Source organism: Salmo salar, chromosome 20 (genome assembly GCF_965601325.2).
Source record: "Salmo salar chromosome 20, fSalSal1, whole genome shotgun sequence".
Lineage (NCBI taxonomy): Eukaryota > Metazoa > Chordata > Actinopteri > Salmoniformes > Salmonidae > Salmo > Salmo salar.
The window spans coordinates 50,972,152-50,994,179 of NC_138310.1; the positions used below are offsets into that span (position 1 = coordinate 50,972,152).

Sequence of the window (22,028 nt, forward strand, 5' to 3'; positions counted from 1 at the left end):
GAAGTTTACATACACTAAGTTCACTGTGCCTTTAAACAGCTTGGACAATTCCAGAAAACGATGTCATGGCTTTAGAAGCTTCTGATAGGCTAATTGACATAATTTGAGTCAATTGGAGGTGTATCTGTGGATCTATTTCAAGGCCTACCTTCAAACTAAGTGCCTCTTTGCTTGACATCATAGGAAAATCAAAAGAAATCAGCCTAGACCTCAGAAAAAAATGGTAGACCACAAGTCTGGTTCATTCTTGGGAGCAATTTCCAAATGCCTGAAGGTACCACGTTCATCTGTACAAACAATAGTATGCAAGTATAAACACCAAGGGACCACGCAGCCGTCATACCGCTCAGGAAGGAGATGCATTCTGTCTCCTAGAGATAAACGTACTTTGGTGCGAAAAGTGCAAATCAATCCCAGAACAACAGCAAAGGACCTTGTGAAGATGCAGGAGGAAACAGGTACAAAAGTATCTATACACACAGTAAAACAAGTCCTATACTGACATAACCTGAAAGGCCGCTCAGCAAGGAAGAAGCCACTGTTCCAAAACCGCCATAAAAAGCCAGACTACGGTTTGCAACTGCACTTGGGGACAAAGATCGTACTTTTTGGAGAAATGTCCTCTGGTCTGATGAAACAAAAATAGAACGGACCATCGTTATTTTTGGAGGAAAAAGGGGGAGGCTTGCAAGCCTAAGAACACCATCCCAACCGTGAAGCACCGAGGTGGTAGCATCATGTTGTGGGGGTGCTTTGCTGCAGGAGGGACTGGTGCTCTTCACAAAATAGATGGGAATATGATGTGGATATATTCAAGCAACATCAAGAAATCAGTCAGGAAGTTAAAGCTTGGTCGCAAAGGGGTCTTCCAAATGGACAATGACCCCAAGCATACTTCCAAAGTTGTGACAAAATGGCTTAAGGACAACAAAGTCAAGGTATTGGAGTGGCCATCACAAATTCCTGACCTCAGTCCCATAGAACATTTGTGGGCAGAACTGAAAAAGCTTGTGAGAGCAAGGAAGCCTACAAACTTGACTCAGTTACACCAGCTCTGTCAGGAGGAATGGGCCAAAATTCACCCAACTTATTGTGGGAAGCTTGTGGAAGGCTACCCGAAACGTTTGACCCAAGTTAAACAATTTAAAGGCAATGCCACCAAATACTAATTGAGTGTATGTAAACTTCTGACCCACTGGAAATGTGATGAAAGAAATAAAAGCTGAAATAAATCACTCTATTACATTTCACATTCTTAAAATAAAGTGATCCTAACTGACCTAAGACAGGGAATTTTTACTAGGATTAAATGTCAGGAATTGTGAAAAACTGAGTTTAAATGTAGTTGGCTAAGGTGTATGTAAACATCCGACTTCAACTAGATATTACAGATAATACAGTCCCAAACTGTTGTCATATCTAAGTGTGTTGTAATTCAAAATGCCACAACCTCCCCATTTATGTCTGCAGGGAAACAGGAGTATGGGCCCTCCAACATTAGTCCCCTGGTTTAATGAACTGTCCAATTACATTCCTTTAGTAATATCAAATAAGGATTCAGGAATGTGGTGTGGCGTGAGGTCCACTATTACTGAAGCATGACACTTGATATTAATGAAAAAACAAGAGTGAATTTAGTTTAATAATTTTGTTATTACATTGGTTAAAATTATTACATTCATAAGTTACCCACTTCAATTTGATAATCAATGCATAATGTAATAATTAAATTATGCACAAACTTTAGCATTATAAACATTGGCAATCTACATTATCAGCATTTATTCAATTATACATATAAAAGCTATTACATTGTCTGTTATTACATTGTTAGTTGCTACATTGTTCAAGGTGGACAAACTTCATACATGCTAAAATACATACTTTCACAATGACAGAAAATCCTAATATTTAACTTTAGACAACTACACATCAGAACACAGATACTTGTTTTTTATTTTCAAACCTTTTATTCCCTACATTTGTAATCCGTCAGATGAAATACTTAATGTATTTGAAACACACAATCATGTTACACAACAGGCAAAAACAAAGCCATGGGGGTCCTGGGAATGTGCTCCATCATATGACTCAAGACAAAGTCTCAAGCAATGGCTTTTTCACTTAATTACTGGGGAGAGGCAACAAACTCATTCAAAGATGGCCACTATAATGAGGTTGTTTAATTTTGAAACATCCGATATTTCTGTACGACCTTCCTTGATCAACCCTGACCTAAAACCACAAAAGGGTACATGAAAATACATTCACAAGAAAATATCGGTATATGATAAACCTATCTATATATATTTTGGTCTGAAACAACATCAAAAAGTGACAAATAATCCTCATCAGTCCCAACCAGAAGTGTTCTCTAGAGGTTATGGAACAACAACCTTCTCCCACCTTGACGAACAACCCTTGCCAAGTGTTAACTGGGTGCACTGGGGCATCTGTAGAGTTCTGTTTCTTTTTGGTTCAGTTGAGCTGTCGTAGCAGGAAGGTCTGACCTGAGCCGTGAGTTTCCTCACAGCAGTAACGACAGTCTTTGGTGCCTATGTATGACTCATCCCCTGTGTTGCTGTAAAACAGTGACTGTTTAGCTGTTTGACCTGACTTGTGTAAAGGAGAACAGTCCAGAGTGGAGTGAGTCCTTATCGGTTGATGGTGTTATAGGAGGTCTGGGAGGCTGGATCCAGGGGCTTGGCCGAGGCCTCTGCCTCATGCTGGTCCTCAGGGCCGGCCTCGATAATGGGCTCCTTATCCTCCTCTGTATCCTCGTCACAGTGGGGGAGCTGGAAGAAAGAAGTCAGGCCATGCAGGTCGGCCATCCGGTGGAAGGCACGCAGGACCAGGTACATTATCATCAGCCCTAGAAACAGGTACACTACAGAGAGAACAAAATTAATTCAAGAAGCGTTATACATGGACATAAGTCACTTGTCTCACAAAGCACAAACTCACCACACTGGTGTGCTCGTGGTGCATTCCTGATGGACAAGGTGGCCAACTTTTCAACAGGCTTCCTCACGATACAGTTCTGCTTTTATGCCATATCATGGTTCATTTGTTTCAGTGCAGGTCAATAAGCAGAGTAGACTTACACCTCCCTTGTGACTTTAAATTCTGTCATGCCATGTTGTGGGGTATATATATATTTTTTGTACTTTACCCCTTTTTCTCTCCCCAATTTTGAGATATCCAAATTGGTAGTTACTGTCTTGTCCCGTCGCTGCAACTCCCATACGGACTTGGGAGAGGCGAAGGTCGAGAGCAATGCGTTCTCTAAAACACGACCCTGCCAAGCCGCACTGCTTCTTGACACAATGCTCGTTTAACCCGGAAGCCAGCCACACTAATGTGTCGGAGAAAACACTGTACAACTGGTAACCAAAGTCAGAGTGCATGCAGCCGGCCCGCCACAAGGAGTCATTAGAGAGCGATGGGACACAGACAACCCGGTCGGCCAAACCCTCCCCTAACCTGGACGACGCTGGGCCAATTGTGCGCCGCCTCATGGGTCTCCCGGTCGTGCCGGCTGCGACACAGCCTGGGATCGAGCCCGGGTCTGTAGTGATACCTCTAGCACTGGGATGCAGTGCCTTAGACCGCTGCACCACTCAGGAGGCTTTGTAGGGTATTCACAGGAAAAGTGTATTCTGATATGAGCAAAACCACCTATTTTCTAGTAGTTGCTAATCCTCCTAGGAAATGAGAACAACCAATCAGGAGGATCTGGCCTACATAGTTAGGGCCCTGTGTTTTGGTTGATCATGTCAGATGACAGATTTTAACCTTTGAGAATTACACCCAAAATTAAAGCAATTGTCTGAGGATGGTGCTGGACCATACGACAAAAAATATATATATTTAAAAAGGGGAAAGTGTGATGAACAAGCTTTAAACAAAAGTTAAAATCCAGGTCATGTGACATGATCAAACAAAACACAGTGCCCTAAAACAAGGCAACAAGTTGCGTATTGAAACAATGCGCGCGGACCCCGAGACAACGCCACAGAGCCAGCCACCACAATAGCAGTACAACAAACACCACTAGGCTCTAAACAGTGAGGTTATTTTGAGAGAGAATAAAAGGGTAATTCAATTATACCTTAAACTAAGAGCATGACTCTGATAAAATGTCATGTGACAACATGAAATCCCTCCCAGTACAAGTGGGGTAGATGGTGGTGTGGTATCGTTAACTCCCTACTGCAACATGTCCTTAAGACGAGAGCAATCACACCACACATTGCACTCTTCCCAAAACAAGAAGCCCAATTGAAATTCACACATGCAGTATACCAACCAAATCACTGACATTGTGAGATACATGGAGGGGGCAGTGGTGCGACACCGTTTAGTTTCCTCCTGAAAACCACAAGAGGGCCTCCTCAAACTTCTACAAATATAGTCAAAACGATAAACCGTATTGCATATATGCAGTATCAGAATTACATGTCTATGGTCAACACAGGGATAAGGAATGCATACATTTTCTTTCATCAGCTGAGCCAGGTTAACTGGGAAAGTCACGCCAAGTCATCATTCTGAACTAATATCTCCTGACATTTGGCCCACAAGAAGTCTATACATTGAACACAATGTAGAGCATGTGGCTCAGTTGGTAGAGCATGGTGTTTGCAACGCCAGCATGGTGTGTGCAACGCCAGGGTTGTGGGTTCGATTCCCATCGGGGGCCAGTCCAAAAAAAATATTAAAAAAAATAAATGCATGAAATGAAATGTATGCATTCACTACTGTAAGTCGCTCTGGATAAGAGCGTCTGCTAAATGACTAAAATGTAATGTAAAATGTAGAGCAGAGGTGTCCTGTCCTCTCTCATCTTCAAATGAGGAGTATTTCAAATATATCTTACAATAAGCTCATTTTAAAAAAAATAAGAAGATTATTTTATTTTTTATTAGTTCTTAAAAATCGCTTCCTTGGACGTTATGGACCCTTTTGACTGGAATGCACTACTTGAGGGGAGGAGGAGCACTCAGGAGGCGCCATGATGACTTGGCGTGACTTTCCCGGTTAACCTTCACTCAAGTGTCTGCACATGGTCCAAACTGTCAAGTCTACTTATTCCTATTCATACCCCTGTGCTTAAAACATTGATGCAAACTCCACCCAATCATTCCGTCACTGTTCACACTATTGTTTCCTTGTTTTCGATTCATAGGAAAGAGACTTCAGGGCAAACAATTCTAACATGACATCATGAACACCAATATTTAAGTTGAATGAGTAATGAGTATCACAGAATTTCTATGACATCAGTCTGAGCAGTGTCAGTGTGCCACGCCCTGTTATCAAACACAGACTAGTTCATGACTCACCCATCACAGAGATCTTATAGAGCGACCTGAACTTCTGTCCGGGCTTCTCGCCGGGCACGTAGTCGCCCAGGCCGATGGTACACAGCGTGATGAAGCAGAAGTATATGGCGTCCAGGAAGGACCAGGTGTCCTCGATGTGGCTGAAAACCACGGCGGGTACCACAAAGAAGCCCAGCACCACCAGCAGCAGCAGGATGGCAAAGTGGAAGGCAGTGGCGGTGAGAGGGTCCAGGCCGATCCTCTGGCGGCACATGCTGATGGGCCCGTAGGTCACCGGGTGCATGAGTCTCTGGACGCAGGCGGTGAGCACCAGCATGGTGAAGGGCACTCCCAGCAGGGCGTAGAAGATGGAGAAGGCTTTTCCCGTGTCCGACAGGGGCGTAGTGTGCCCATATCCTGGGGAGGGTGGAGAGAAAGTAAGAGAGAGAAAAAAAGAGCAAGAGCATAGAAGTTATTAGGATCCCATACAAGCAAACAGCACAATGGCAGATAACATGCCGTTGCCAGAGGTTACTGATCTCGCCATCCAACAAATTAAAGCTATGATGGAAACAAATCGGTTATCATTGAACAAAATGAAAGTTAACACAATCCATGATAGAAACCGCAAACAATCAAACAATCAAAAGGTGAACCAGTAATAAGCTGAAACCTTTTTAAAGTAGGCTACCTAAGGGCTGATTTCTTTCATTTCAAGAGTAGCCCGTTTTGAATAATCTCTGAAAAGCGTGACTCACTCACCCCTCTCAAATGTTAATTTGACTAATAAGCTAAGCTACCTCCCTTTTCCAACCCCCCCCCCAAAAAAGGAGACATTCTAGAAAGTCCTTTCACTCAACAAAAACGAGCTGATCGTGGACTACAGGAGAGAGCAGGAGAGTGAGCACGCCCCCCATCCAGACCGGGCCGCAGTGGAGAGGGTCCTTGGCGTGCACATCACTAACAACCTGAAGAAGTTCGACGAACTGGCTTGTTGGAAAGGTGGCATCCTATGACGGTGCCACTTTAAAAGTCACTGAGCTCTTCAGTAAGGTCATTCTACTGCCAGTGTTTGTCTATGGAGATTGCATGGCGGTGTACTTGGTTTTATACACCAGTCAGCAAAGGCTGTGGCTGAAATATCTGAATCCACTCATTTGAAGGGGTGTCCCTGTGGCTCAGTTGGTAGAGCATGGTGTTTGCAACGCCAGGGTTGTGGGTTTGATTCTCACGGGGGGCCAGTATGAGAATATATATTTTTTTAAATGTATGAAATGAATTTAAATGTATGCATTCACTACAGTAAGTCGCTCTGGATAAGAGCGTCTGCTAAATGACTAAAATGTAAAATGTGTCCACATACATCAAAAAATAAAACAACATGTAAAGTGTTGGTCCCATGTTTCATGACCTGAAATAAAAGATGCCAGAAATTTCACACAAACAAAAAGCTTATTTCTCTAAAATATTGTGCACAAATTTGTTTACATCCCTGTTAGTGAGCATTTCTCCTTTGCCAAAACAATCTATCCACCTGACAGGTATGGCATATCAAGAAGTTGAATAAACAGCATGATAATTACACAGGTAAACATTGTGCCAAAGGCCATTCTAAAATGTGCTGTTGTCACAACACGATGCCAAAGTTGTCTCAAGTTGTGGGAATGTGCAATTGGCATGCTGACTTCAGGAATTTCCACCAGAGCTGTTGCCAGACAATTGAATGTTCATTTCTCTACCATAAGCCACCTCCCATGTTGTTTTAGAGAATTTGGCAGTACGTCCAACTGGCCTCGCAACCGCAGACCACATGTATGGCGTTGTGTGGGTGAGCGGTTTGCTGATGTCAACGTTGTGAACAGAGTGCCCCATGGTGGCGGTGGGGATATGGTATGGGCAGGCATAAGCTACGGACAACAAACACAATTGCATTTTATCAATGGCCATTTGAATGCACAGAGATACCGTGACGAGATCCTGAGGCCCATTGTCGTGCCATTCATCCCCCGCCATCACCTCATGTTTCAGCATGATAATGCACGGTCACATGTCGCAAGGATCTGTACACAATTCCTGGAAGCTGAACATGTCTCAGTTCTTCCATGGCCTGCCTACTCACCAGACATGTCACAAATTATGCATGTTTGGGATGCTCTGGATCGACGTGTACGACAGCGTGTTCCAGTACCCACCAATATCTAGCAACTTCGCACAGCCATTCAAGAGTGGAACAACATTCCACAATCAACTCTATGCGAAGGAGATGAGTCACGCTGCAATAAGCAAATGGCACTCACACCAGATACTGACTGGTTTTCTGATCCACGCTCGTACCTTTTTTATAAGGTATCTGATATATTTCGGTCTGTGATATTTCTTAAACTATATAGTGTGCATTGTTTTCTATTTTATTATTGCACTGTTGGAGCAAATCTGTGTACGCGACAAATAAAACTTATTTGATTTGTAATAAAACCCCCAAAACTACTTTCAGGTCAAACTCTGTGTTCATTTCACAAGATACTCAAGTTATGTTAGTGTCCTGAAAAGTAAGAGGGGAACTCATATTTAGCCTAATATAGCCTGCAGACCACTACACACAAAGGAACTCCCATGTGACAATAAATCAAAATAAGGTTGATGAAAGGGAGCGTCGCTTGCTTTTCAAAACAACACATTGCTGAACAAAAATTTACACAACAACCGTTCCTTCCGCAGATGGCCCTGTATGAACAGGGAAAAGTGCATTTTAAAATAGCATTTGCTGCATTTTAATCAGACTTGACCTAACTAAAAACGAGAGCAAAAACAGCTCAATTGATGGAAAGAAAAAAGTAAAAACAGCCCTGGGATAAAGGAATGCCTAGGTAACACAATACCATAGCTAAATAAATGTCCAGAGACAAAGCAAGCACGGTCACAATACAAATCAAAGTTGGTTGGTCACGTACACAGTTTAGCAGATGTTATAGTGGTTGCAGGGAAATGACTAGCTCCTCACAATCAAGAAATGGCGGAACAAACCCAATTAACAAACCAAACAACACTAATCCTAATACAATCTATACGGATCTAGACCAGATTCATTCAAAGTGTGTATAGCAGCAGTTATATAGGATGAGCCATGACTAGAATAGAGTATATACATATGAAGTTGGTAAAACAGTATGTAAACATTACTAAAGTGACCAGTGTTCAATGATTCTGTACATAGGGCAGTAGTCTCAAAGGAACTTGGTAGAGTACCGGGTGGTAGCCGGCTAGTGACAGTGTCTGACATTCAGGGCAGGGTACTGGGCGGAGGCCGGCTTGTGGTGACTGTAACAGTATGATGGCCTGGAGATAGACTGATAACCAGCTTCTCTCAGTCCCAGCGTTGATGCGCCTGTACGGTCTCTGCCTTATAGATGGTAGCGGGCCGTGGCTCGGGTCCTTGATGATAGTCTCGGCCTTCCTGACACACCAGGTGCTGTAGATGTCTTAGAGGGCAGGCAGTGTGCACCCGATGATGCATTGGGCTGACCGCACCCGGTTGCGGACGGTGCAATTGCAGTACCATTACATTTACATTTTAGTCATTTAGCAGACGCTCTTATCCAGAGCGACTTACAGTAGTGAATGCATACATTTCATACTTTTTTTTTTGTACTGGCCCCCCGTGGGAATCGAACCCACAACCCTGGCGTTGCACACACCATGCTAGCGTTGCAAACACCATGCTCTACCAACTGAGCCACAGGGAAGACTGTCACCACTACCAGGTGGTGATACAGCCTGACAGGATGCTCTCAATGGTTCATCTGTAGAAGTTCATGAGGGTCTTAGGGGCCAAGACACATTTATTCATCCTCAAGAGATTGAAGAGGCACTGTTGCGCCGTCTGTGTGAAGGGACTATTTCAGGTAGTCAGTGATGTGCACGTCGTTGAAGCTTTTGCGCCTCTCCACTGTGGCCCCGTCGATGTGGATGGGGGTGTGCCCTCTCTGCGGTCTCCTGTTGTCCACGATCAGCTCCTTCAATTTGTTTATGTTGAGGGAGAGGTTATTTCCCTTGCACCATTCTGCCAAGGCACTCATCTCCTCCCTGTAGGCCGTCGTTGTTGGCAATCAGGCTTACCACTGTTGTGTCGTCAGCAAACTTGATGATTGAGTTGGAGACGTGAGTGGCCACGCATTCATGGGTCAACAGGAATTAAAGGAGGGGGCTGAGCACACACACCTTCTGCCCCCCACCCCCCCCCGCCCCCCAGCATTCTTACATAGGTATTCCTCTTGTCCAGGTGGGATAAGGCAGTGTGCAATGCAATGGAGATTGGGTCGTCCGTAGATCTGTTGGGACGGTATGCAAATTGTAGTAGCTCTAGGGTGTCAGGTAAGATGGAAGTGATATGGTCCTTAACTAGCCTCTCAAAGCACTTCATGATTACATAAGTGAGTGCTACGGGGCGATAGTTTGACATCACTTCCGTCACACTTTCGAGTTGTCTCTGCTCCTCACTCAACTTTTTTTTCATTATTTTTTTTTTTTTCATTTAACTTTTTCACCCCAGATGCTTTATCTGGACATGGATCTGCAGGACAAAAAAAATAACATTATGCCTTCTCATTTAGAGGTCGGACGACTTTTCAACGCCGATGACGATTAATCGGCCGATTAAAAAAAAAAGTGTTATAATGACAATTACAACAATACTGAATGAACACTTATTTTAACTTAATATAATACATCAATAAAATCAATTTAGCCTCAAATAAACAATAAAACATGTTCAATTTGGTTTAAATAATGCAAAAACAAAGTGTTGGAGAAGAAAGTAAAAGTGCAATATGTGCCATGTAAGAAAGCTAATGTTTAGGGCACTGCGTTCATCCACCTCTGGCCTGCTCACCTCCCTACCTCTGCGGAAGCACAGTTCCCGCTCAGCCCAGTCAAAACTGTTCGCTGCTCTGGCACCCCAATGGTGGAACAAGCTCCCTCACGACGCCAGGACAGCGGAGTCAATCACCACCTTCTGGAGACACCTGAAACCCCACCTCTTTAAAGAATACCTGGGATAGGATTAAGTAATCCTATCATCTCGAAAACAAAACGTTTTTTTTTTCTTTCAGTGAAATACGGAACCGGTCCGTATTTTATCTAACGGGTGGCATCCCTAAGTCTAAATATTCCTGTTACACTGCACAACCTTCAATGGCATGTCATAATTACGTAAAATTCTGGCAAATTAGTTCGCAACAAGCCAGGCAATGAACGCAAGAGCAGTGACACAATTTCATGTTAGCAGGCAATATTAACTAAATATGCAGGTTTAAAAACATTTACTTTTGTATTGATTTTAAAGAAAGACATTGATGTTTATGGTTAGGTACATTGGTGCAACGACAGTGCTTTTTTCGCAAATGCGCTTGTTAAATCATCACCCGTTTGTCGAAGTAGGCTGTGATTCGATGAGAAATTAACAGGCACCGCATCGATTATATGCAACGCAGGACACGTTAGATAAACTAGTAATATCATCAACCATGTGTAGTTAACTAGTGATTATGTTAAGATTGATCGTTTTTTATAAAGATAAGTTTAATAGTAGCTAGCAACTTACCTTGGCTTCTTGCTGCCCTCGCGTATCAGGTAGTCAGCCTGCCATGCAGGCTCCACGTGGAGTGCAATGTAAGGCAGGTGGTTAGAGCGTTGGACTAGTAACCAGAAGGTTGCAAAAACTAATCCCCGAATCCCCCCTGAACAAGGCAGTTAACCCCTGTTCTAGGCCGTCATTGAAAATAAGAATGGTGTTCTTAATCTGACTTGCCTAGTTAAATAAAGGTGTAGTAAAATATATATAAATAATTGTTTAAAACATTTTTTTTAATTCAAATTTAAAAAAAAACAACCTAATATTTAAAAATATATATTTTTTTTTACAAACATTTAAAAAAAAAAATCGGCAATTCGGTGGCCAAAAATACAGATTGTTATGAAAACTTGAATCGGCCCTAATTAAAATCGGCCATTCCGATTAAATCGGTCGACCTCCATTCTCATTGCAGGTCGCTGTACTCATAATATGCAGGAGTACTATCACCTTATGGTGAGGATAGCCAAGTTGCAAGCCCGGCTTCAGACGCAATCATTAGGTAAGGGCAATTTAAGTGTAGGAAAGGATGATACAGCATCTGTGCCACCAGTAAATACAGGTAGTGGTGTTAATCCCCCTGCACAGTCCCAGCAGCCGGACAATTTTTTCACGGCTTCTTGAAAGAAATGCTGTCGGCATGATCAACCGGTGTCGCTCATTCAGCCGATAGAAACTGTCAACCGGTATTCACCACTAAGCAACGAGTCTGAGTCACAGCCTTCTCAGGTCTCTCCTCCACCCATTACAGGGTTTGAGCCGCCGAAGCCTCCCACCATTAGCTCTGACAAATTGAAAACCCCTAGTCATTGGCGACTCCATTACCCGCAGTATTAGACTTAAAAATAATCATCCAGCGATCATACACTGTTTACCAGGGGGCAGGGCTAATGACGCAAAGGCTAGTCTGAAGATGGTGCTGGCTGAGGCTAATACTGGTGAGTGTAGAGATATTGTTATCCAGGTCGGCACCAACGATGTTAGGATGAAACAGTCAAAGGCCCTAAGCGCAAAATAGCTTCAGCGTGTAGCTTAGCTAGAAAGATGTGTTGGCATCGAGTAATTGTCTCTGGCTCCCTCCTAGTTAGGGAGAGCGATTAGCTCTACAGAAGACTCGCACAACTCAATCGCTGGTTGAGAACAGTCTCCCAAAAGATTGAATTTGTAGATAATTGGGCCCTCTTTCTTGAGATTCATGCAGTGGTGGAAAAAGTACCAAATTGTCATACTTGAGTAAAAGTTTAAAAAAAATACCTTAATAGAACATGACTCAAGTCACCCAGTAAAATACTACTTGAGTAAAAGGTCTAAAAGTATTTGATTTTAAATATACTTAAGTATCAAAAGTAAATGTAATTGCTAAAATATCATTAAGCATCACTAGTAATATTATAAATCATTTCAAATTCCTTACATTAGGCAAACCAGATGGCACCATTTTCTTGTTTTTATTTACGGATAGCCAGGGGAACACTCCAACACTGGAGGGGTGATCTCATCTTATCTATCGACATAGACAGGGCTCTAACTCATCTAAAGACCTCCTCCATTCCTGTCATTATTGAAAGAGATTGTGAAACCTCAAATCTCAAAATAGGACTACTTAATGTTAGATACCTCATTTCTAAGGCAGTCAGTCAATTAACTAATCAAAAACTTGATGCGATTGGCCTGACAAACATGGCTTAAGCCTGATGAATTAACTGCGTTAAATGAGGCCTCTCCTCCTGGTTACACTAGTGATCATATCCCCCACACATACCGCAAAGGTGGTGTTGCTAACATTTATGACAGCAAATTTACATTTACAAAAAAATAAATATGGCGTTTTCTTCTTTTGAGGTTCTAGTCATGAAATCTATGCAGCCTACTCAATCAATTTTATAGCTACTGTTTACAGGCCTCCTGGGCCATATACAGCATCCCTCACGGAGTTCCATGAATTCCTATCAGAACAGGTAGTCATGGCAGACAATATTCGGAGCACTCATCAACTCTGGGTTCTAGACGCCCTTCCAGACTCCCTCCACCTAGCCAAGGACGTCAGAGTACAAACATCTGTTAACCCTTTAAACCAATAGAAATCTAGAATGCTGCCGTAGATTACTGAGACTTTGAGATAAAACTAATTGTCTCAAGTGACAATTCCAAGTTAACTTAGTTTAAAACAGCACAACCTCTTCTTTAATGACACCACATTTGTCAATAGGAATGACAACATTTGTCTTCCATTGTGTAAAGATTAACACTCAACGCAACAAAGAACTTGAGTATTTAAACTGTAGTAAATCTGACTAAATTACTCATTCAGAATGTAATGTACCAAGTATAATATATTATACTTAAATATTATTTACATAAATATTAAATATTTATTTTTATGCCAGAGGACAATATTCAGAAAGTATTTCATAATCCACAAAGTAATCTATTTGATTGTTACAGAAGTATGAATTGTTGTCAATGTAAAAAATGCAAACAACTATTCAGAGACTATTTCAAAATGTAGATAACCCCTCTCAAAAAGATTGAGTACAAACCAGGCCTGACAAAATGTAGAAATAGTAGCCTACTTTGACAACAATTCAGTGAATTGGATTTGGTGGCAGACAGGTTGGCGTTAAACACCAGATCTGAAAAAATAAACAGACTCATACCACTTTTAAAAACAACTCTAAAACCCACTTTCACTTTAGGCCTCCTATCATCTCCAACTCCTCTTCCTCCCTGCCTTCTGCTGCTGAGCCCTGACTCTACACATCACTTCACTCACCTTCACTGACCTAAGAGAAACAGACTGAGGAAGAGAGAGGAGCAGAGCAACAAATAGGATACAATTGTGGTCAGAAACGTCATCGCGCTCTCTCACACCGTCTCTCAACCATACACACGCTCTTCTTAATAAATCACCTCTTAGGGGTTTCCATAATAAATTGTGTGATACAGTTACTCGCCTCCCATTCCACCCACCCGCACACATTATGATGCTATACAGCACATTCAAATCAACCAAAATTATTTTATGAAACCCTTAGTGGCTAGATTGTTTCTGAGTTAATGGTGTGCATATGTACAGTGTGTCAGACTGATGGATAATCAGACAGGAGAGAGTACACAAAGACATTAATGAATATGTTCATAGATGGGTCAGTTTATAACCATAAAGGCTATATAGGGTACACACACTCCAAGACCCATGGTCAGATTACTTTCCATGGATGGTAAGAAGTCAAAGTATGTCCCACAAGTTTATAGATTCGACACATCAACCACTGTTTATTTATTTAGGATGTAGAAAATAAAATATTAAAAGATGACACTGTGTGCAATTTAGCTAAACAGGTTTAGAATAATTCCTCATCTATTTTGATGGGCAAACAAAGTTAGCTGGTTGTCTTTGTAGGGAGGGAGTGAGATGATCATGTGACAGCGTTGTGAGCGAAGCACAATGTTGCCTCCAACTCTCATTTTCTTGCCTGACAGGCAAACTACAGATGTTAGCTGCTTCGTTACAAAGCTAGGACAGTTTCGAAAAAATGAATTGCTTTGGTAGAAATAGGACAAAAGGAAACGTGTTAGCTGGCTATTTAAACAAATATCATTGCAACTCAATATCATATGAGCTCCACTGCACAGACATCTACCCTAACACTTAAAAAAAAAAAATGTTATCCTGTATCTCGACACAGTAACCAAGTACAGTCATGGCCTAGAAACCTTCCAGCTGTCTACTGGACCCTATTCCAACTAAACTACTGAAAGAGATACTTCCTGTGCTTGGCACTCCTATGTTGAACATAATAAACGTCTCCCTATCATCCGGCTGTATTCCAAGCTCACTAAAAATGGCAGTAATAAAGCCTCTCCCGAAAAAGCCAAACCTTGACACGGAAGTTAAATCTCCCATTCCTCTCAAAAACTTTATTAGGAACACCATTCCACAGGGATGTTGGCCCATGTTGACTCCAATGCTTCCCAGTTGTGTTAAGTTGGCTGGATGTCCTTTGGGTGGTGGACCATTCTTGATACACACTGGAAACTTGTGGAAAAACCCAGCAGCATTGCAGTTCTTGACACAAACCGGTGCGCCTGGCACCTACTACCATACCCCGTTCAAAGGCACTTAAATCTGAACTCATGAGGCCGCAGATGCTCACCCACATCCACCACACATTGCTCGCAAAACCTCTTAGTGACTCCCCCCTTGACAGTAGAGATTTTCTTTTACAGTTTAGAGTTAATTTCATGCAATTCTACACATTTTGCAATGGGGCGTAGAATAGATTAAGCAATGTTAAAACAAATTTCCTGCAATTCTACTCATTTCGCCATGGGGTGGAGCGTCAAATTAGCTGTTTTACAGTTAATTTCCTGCAATTCTACACTAGTCAGTGTGGAGAGAAATTATGTCTGAGTGAGACTAATTTACAAAATCAACGGGGGCCCCAAAGCCAGTAATTCAACTATGATAACATCTTTTAGATAGCTAGCAGCTAAACTAATTTAGCTATCTAAAAGATGTTAGCTGACATGGGCTAATTGACTCACTATCAGTGACTGAGAAAAACTGCTGACGCATAACCACATTTTGAAATTGTACCTTGTTTAGTGTAGTCAGTCTACTATTCTAACTGACCCTGAATGAGTCAGTGGAAATTGATCTGAGGGTATTCAAAAGGAGGGCCGCCAGTTGCCCATCCCTACTCTAATAACTAACCTCTACGGCAGGGGTGGGCAACTCCAGTCCTCGAGGGCCTTTTTTTAAAATTTTACCTTTATTTATACAGGTTTATTCTCATTGAGATAAATATCTCTTTTCCAAGAGAGACCTGGTCCAATAGCAGCAAGGGGAACAACGTTTCAGACAAACCAAATTACATACACTCACACAACATTAAACAATACTATAAAACACACATACAGTACAACAAAAACATATTACATTTAAAAACACAAACATCTTGACTAAAAACAGCTGGCCTAAAAACAATTACACTCTTCTATGATATATACATCGATCAAGTGTTTGAACTCCATCAACGAAACTAGATCATCACATTTTAAAATGTTCAAAAGAGAATTCCAGGACCACGGTGCTAAGTAACTAAAACTATTTCTACCATGACCGGTTCTAATTTTTGGTACTGTTAGAAGCAAATCAGAATGGGACCGTAATTGATACTTATTTACTGACCTAACTAAACGAAGAACAGAGATAAAATGGCATTTTACCCAATATGGCCTTATAAATCAGTGTATACCAGTGTTTAATCCTACGCAAGGTCAATGACGACCATGATTTGTAATGAACCTGAGGGCTGCATGATACACTGAATCAAGTGCTCTCAGGGTAGTGACTGAGGCCTGCATATATATATATATATATATATATATATATATATATATATATATATATATATATATAAAATCACTAAAATCTAAAACCGACAGTAATGTACATCGTACCAGCTCCTTCCTGGCCTCAAAAGAAAAACAACCTTATGCCGGTAATAAAATCCTATTTTCAGCTTGAGCTTCCTTATCAAGTTCTCTACATGCACAGTGAAGCGCAGCATCAACCCACACACCCAAATATTAGTACACTTTAACTTGCTCTATATTATGTCCAGCCAATGTAGCAATGACATGATTTATAACATGCCTGGCATTTGAAAATACCATGCATTTTGTTTTACCCGAATTTATAATCAGCTTTAAATCATACAGATTTTGTTTGATGGTAAATGCTCTTTGGGCATTTTCAAAAGCTAAAGAAACTACTACCACTTGAATAAAGAACAGTATCATCTGCATAAAAATGAACATCCGCTGTTTCAATAAGATCCCCAATGTTGTTGATATACAAAATGAGCAACAGTGGGCCCAAAATAGAACCTTTCAGAACACCTGAGCACACCTCTATGTACTCAGATTTGCAACCATCCGCCATTACACATTGTGTACGATTTGATAGGTAATTTATAAACCAATCTAGAGCATGACCAGTAATTCCACAACATTTTAACCTTTGCACTAACACAGCATGGTCCACGGTGTCAAAAGCCTTCGACAAATCAATAAAAACAGACACACAATGTAACTTCTTATCAAGAGCACAGCGGATGTTATTTAAAACCTTCAATGTTGCTGAAACAGCTGTGGCCAGACCTAAAACCTGATTGCATTCCATTTAAGATAGTTTTCTTGGAAGTAGGTCTTTAGCTGCCTACTAACTAAGGACTCCAGTACCTTTGATAGTACAGACAATTTTGAAATGGGTCGATAGTTGTCAAGTAGCGAGGGATCTCCACCTTTCAGGAGAGGCAGTACAGAAGCAGATTTCCATAACTTGGGGATTTCCTTAACATCAAGCGTAAGGTTAAAAACACATGTTAAGGGGGGAGCAATGATGTCAGCGGCTAGGTGTAGGAGGCGGGGGTCTAGTTCATCAGAACCAGGAGATTTTTTTTATCAATTTCTTTCAGGGCCTTACACACTTCTGAAACAGAGAAGGATGAAAAGGAAAACCTGGTGAAGGAGTGCACAGGGGTCTCAGGTACATTTATAGGGGGCTCAATTATACCTTTGACCTTTTCAAATAAACTGCCTGCATCTAAAAAATGCTGGTTCAAGGCTTTCAGAATGGAGGATCTCAGTTACAATCTGAGTGTCGACCAACAAAAAACAATTATTGTTTAGGAAGCTGTGCATCTTTTCTGCACTCCAAACCTTTCACTACTTGCCAAAATTTGGATGGATTATTAAAATTTTGTGAAGTAGATTTCAGGTAGTGGTCTGCTTTCAATTTACGGATCATAGCCACACCCATATTTCAAAGACATTTAAAAGCCATCCAATCATCTGCCAAACCAGTCCCTCTTGCTTTAGCCCACATAGCATTTCGTTCCCTTATGATTTTTGTAAGTTCCTTAGTAAACCAAGGGTTCTCTCTGCCATTAATCCTGAATTTTTTAAAAAGGGGCATGCCTATTGCATACATCCTGGAATGCATTGTGGAAGTAAGAAAAGGCTAGTTCAACATCAGGGATTAATTCCATTCAATGCTAGATACATCATGTAAAAAACCTTGAATATCAAACCGCTTCCAGTTTCTTTTCATAATGACACGTGGAGAATGCTTAGGAATTTTACCATCTCTCACACAGGCAATAGCACAGTGAAAATACCAGAAGCATTAAAACGATGAGGAGTATTGGTTAAGATCAAATCAATCAAAGTGGATTTCAGAGGATATTTTATATTCAACCTAGCTACACTATTGACAATCTGAGTAAGATTGTAGGTATTGCACAGAATTTTAAGTTGATCAGAGCTAGATGTTAGCCAGTCCTGATTCACCCATCAGGACAAACTCAGAATTGACATTCTGTGATAACAATTTGAAAATACAATCCAGAGAGCCAGCAGTAGCAGATGGAGGTCTATAACAGCAAGATACAATATTTAAAGATGAGCCAAAGTTTAGGTTCAAAGACAGATATTCAAATTGCTTAGGTTTAGTAACAGAAGTCAGAATGACCACAGAGAACTTGTCTTTTACATATACAGCAACACCACCACCCTTAGATTTACGATCTGTACGAAAAACATTGTAACCATTTATGACAATATTTTTGTCTGTAATAGATTTTTTAAGCCAGGTTTCAGAAAGCATAAATACATCCAGGTTGGCAGTTTTTACCATATAGTCACAAAAATCAAGCTTCGGCAGAAGGCTTCTTACATTCATATGCAAAAACTTCAGGCCACTCTGACTACTTAATTCGGCAGGGGTAAGAATGTCAGGACCTGGATTAGACTGGACATTTCCAGACAAAAGAAGCAGCAAGATAATGGCAAGTCTAGATCGAGGGTTACAACATTTGGAGTTACAGACAGCACTTGAACGAGAATCCATAGTCACCAGAGTCTTTAACGCCACATATTTCAGGAGATGTGTGAAGTCCAGAGACATGGTTAAGTACCAAGAGAACAGTCCTGACATGTAAGCGTAAGAGTCCAATTTCTCCGATATTGTTCGGGAGAAATGTGCGTAGTTCTCATGCGCATTTCTGGAGCAAGCGTGGGGTTTCTCACAATACTCGAGGGAGAAACAATCATATATTTCCTCATTCACAGTGCAACGGGCTCCAATGTATCGCCAACATTGTAAAAGCCAAGGGTAGACACCAGCAAAATGAACAGCAGCATCATGTTGCCACAACAAAGGAGTTAAATACTTATTGTCACGACTTCAGCCGAAGTGTTGCAATGAGGAGAGTGTTGCAGTGAATTGGCCCAGCGTCGTCCAGGTTAGCGTCATCCAGACACCGATCAATCTGTATCAAACGCAGCCAGCCAAAACTGCTTGGTGTCACACTTTTAATCCATCCCTAGCAAACACAGCTGATTAATCAAATTGCATTCTGAACTGAAGATCATGATTAGGTGATTATTTGAGTCAGGTGTGTTAGCTGGGGCAAAACTGACACCAATCAGGCCCTCGAGGACTGGAATTGCCCACCCCTTCTCTACGGGATCAGTGTCCCCCCCTGCGGGACAGTTGAGCTAACGTAGGCTGATGTGATTAGCATGAGGTTGTAAGTAACAAAAGAAATTCACAGGACAGAGACTGATATGGGCAGAAGGCTTAAATTCTTGTTAATCTAACGGCACGGTCCAATTTACAGTAGCTATTACAGTGAAAGAATACCATGCTATTTTTTGAGGAGTGCGCACAATTATGAAATGGAAAATGTATTAATAAACCAGTTAGGCACATTTGGGCAGTCGTGAGACAACATTTTGAACAGATATGCAATGGTGCATTGGATCAGTCTAAAACTGTGCACATACACTGCTCCCATCTAGTGGCCAAACCCTAAATTGCGCACGGGCTGGAATAATACATTATGGCCTCTTGCATTTCAAAGATGGTAAAGAGTAAAACGCATGTTTTTTTCTTTGTATTATCTTTTACCATATCTAATGTGTTATTCTCCTAGATTAACTTCACATTTCCACAAACGTCAACGTGTTTCCTTTAAAATGGTATCAAGAATAGGAATATCCTTGCTTCAGGTCCTGAGCTACAGGCAGTTAGATTTAGGTATGTTAATTTAGGCGAAAATTGAAAAAAAGGGTCCGATCCTTATTAACGCACTGATACCGGGGCAAGGTTACCTGAAAATCACAAGGGCCCATTGATGCGTGGCATGTTTTTAGTCACGGAATACAAAATAATGGCTAGTAGGAACTGCAATTGTAATCTGTAAGCGATCAGTGTTTCCTTGAGTATCTTGCTATATTAGCACTTAAATTGTTTAGAATTGTCTATATGGATTTGTCTTATATGGACCAACCGAAACAAAACGGAAACGATGTCGGCCTAACATCGACAAGTATAGGCTATTTACTTACCGACTGTTGTTACTAAAGTGTTGGCGAAGAACAAAGAGGAAGCAAAGTCCCAATTTGAACTCGCAGAAGAATTCGGAAGGATAGATATTCCATACTTATTGGCTTGTAAAACTTTCTCCAAAAAGTTTTCAAGTGATGTTGCATTGACGCAACTTTGGTTGAGAAACTCTTCTTTCAGGACTTGTATGTCACTTTTTAGTTTGTCCTCCACCGGCCGTTCGATGGTGGAGAAAACAAGCGCTCCAAGCAACAGATAAGCAACATAGAATAGTATAAAACCTGTAAGCAGTATCCAAGATTTGTACCCCGAAGACATTTCCCCCTTTTTCCGCTTTCAATGTCATCCGCCAAACTGTTACTTTGTAGCCTACTTCCGTGGCCCCGTCGTCTCCTCAAGTTTTAAGTTTTGGCTGTCCTCCACCCCACTGGTACAAGTTTGACAGGGGTGTGTTCAAACGCCTAGAACTCTGCAGATAAACATTTTGAGAATACACTGCTCCCTGCTGTTCCTAATGATAACCGCAAGTTCTTGGTCTTTTACGTTGTATTTCTATCTGCAACGATATCAACGTTTCAATCCTCCAAATAAGCCCCAGAAAATAGACCAAGACCTGATCCAGAAACAGTGGGGAGGGCTACCCTTTTCCCCAGAGTGTTCTCTTTGGGGTTTTCAAACCCGGATAGGGAAAATATAGGGAAAAGGCTCCAACAATCCCTAGGTGAAGCTATAGACTAAATTATCCAGTCAGTCTCAGATTTGTGAACACTAAAGTGAGGCCAAAGGACCAAAAAGGAACTAGAGCGTTTCACCCTTCTAGTTTCATATGTCCATAATGGCTTCATATAGTTATTGCAGACAGAGATTGCTTCTCCTTGAGCTTTTATGTAAAACTAATACATGTGATTAGGGGAGCCATCGGATCACATGCTGCAGCTGAAGAAAACAGCATCACCAGGATATGTTTTTCTTCTTGCCAACCATACACTGAACTATAGCAGGGCAATGTGCACAGTGAGGATTAGGCAAACACCCTGTTGACTTTATTTGATAGCGTGCCAAAAGGTAATCTAAGACCACTCACATATTTTCACAATAACACGATCAATGCCACATTATCTGGTGAAAACAGAGCCTCTGACTCAGCAAGTTCCCGTTAACCAATTCAGCACCACAGACAGCCCTGGACTGTTGCATTTGAAACCCCGGGGCCCCCAAAACAGATTTTCTTTTAGGAAAACAGCTAACTTTCTGCATTTCAACACATTTTGCCATGGGGCAGATAAAAAATGTGCAATTTTATGCTATTGTACACATTTTATCATTTGGCTGAGAGGTCATTTTGCAGTTTTAAAGCAAATTTCCTGCAATTCTACATATTGTGCCATGGGACAAAGAGAAAAATGTGCTGTTTTATAGCTCATCTCATGCTATTCTTCACATTTTGCCATGAGGCTGAGAGAAAATTGTGCAGTTTTAATGCAAATTTCCCTCCAGTCGGTTGGGGGCCCACTGGAGGTTAGGGGCCTCGGGGAACGTGCTCGCTCGGTAATCCGGGCCTGACCAGCATCTAGTACATGACCTCCCCTTGGGCCCCTTACCTGTTATCATCATTGGAGAAGTCACAAATAAGCCATTCTGGTAGGGGACATACTCG

At 41.5% G+C, this 22,028-nt stretch overlaps 1 protein-coding gene across 1 annotated transcript; it reads right to left on the reverse strand.

The window, feature by feature from the left end:
- Positions 1-1,615: 1,615 nt before the first annotated feature.
- Positions 1,616-20,760, reverse strand: kcnk6 (potassium two pore domain channel subfamily K member 6). Its single transcript, NM_001139781.1, has 3 exons — positions 20,374-20,760; positions 5,346-5,741; positions 1,616-2,887 (listed from the first exon to the last, which is right to left on the reverse strand). Exons 1-3 carry the CDS (start codon positions 20,687-20,689, stop codon positions 2,655-2,657), a joined length of 945 nt encoding a protein of 314 aa, NP_001133253.1. The 5' UTR covers positions 20,690-20,760; the 3' UTR covers positions 1,616-2,654.
- Positions 20,761-22,028: the final 1,268 nt, after the last annotated feature.

Excerpts from the sequence above, each read along its gene's own strand:
- kcnk6 (NM_001139781.1), bottom strand. The coding sequence starts at position 20,689 with ATGTCTTCGGGGTACAAATCTTGGATACTGCTTACAGGTTTTATACTA. Across the intron at positions 5,742-20,373 it reads CACTTTAGTAACAACAGTCG|GATATGGGCACACTACGCCC; the intron begins GTAAGTAAATAG and ends CACCCTCCCCAG. Across the intron at positions 2,888-5,345 it reads CTATAAGATCTCTGTGATGG|TGTACCTGTTTCTAGGGCTG; the intron begins GTGAGTCATGAA and ends TTCTCTCTGTAG.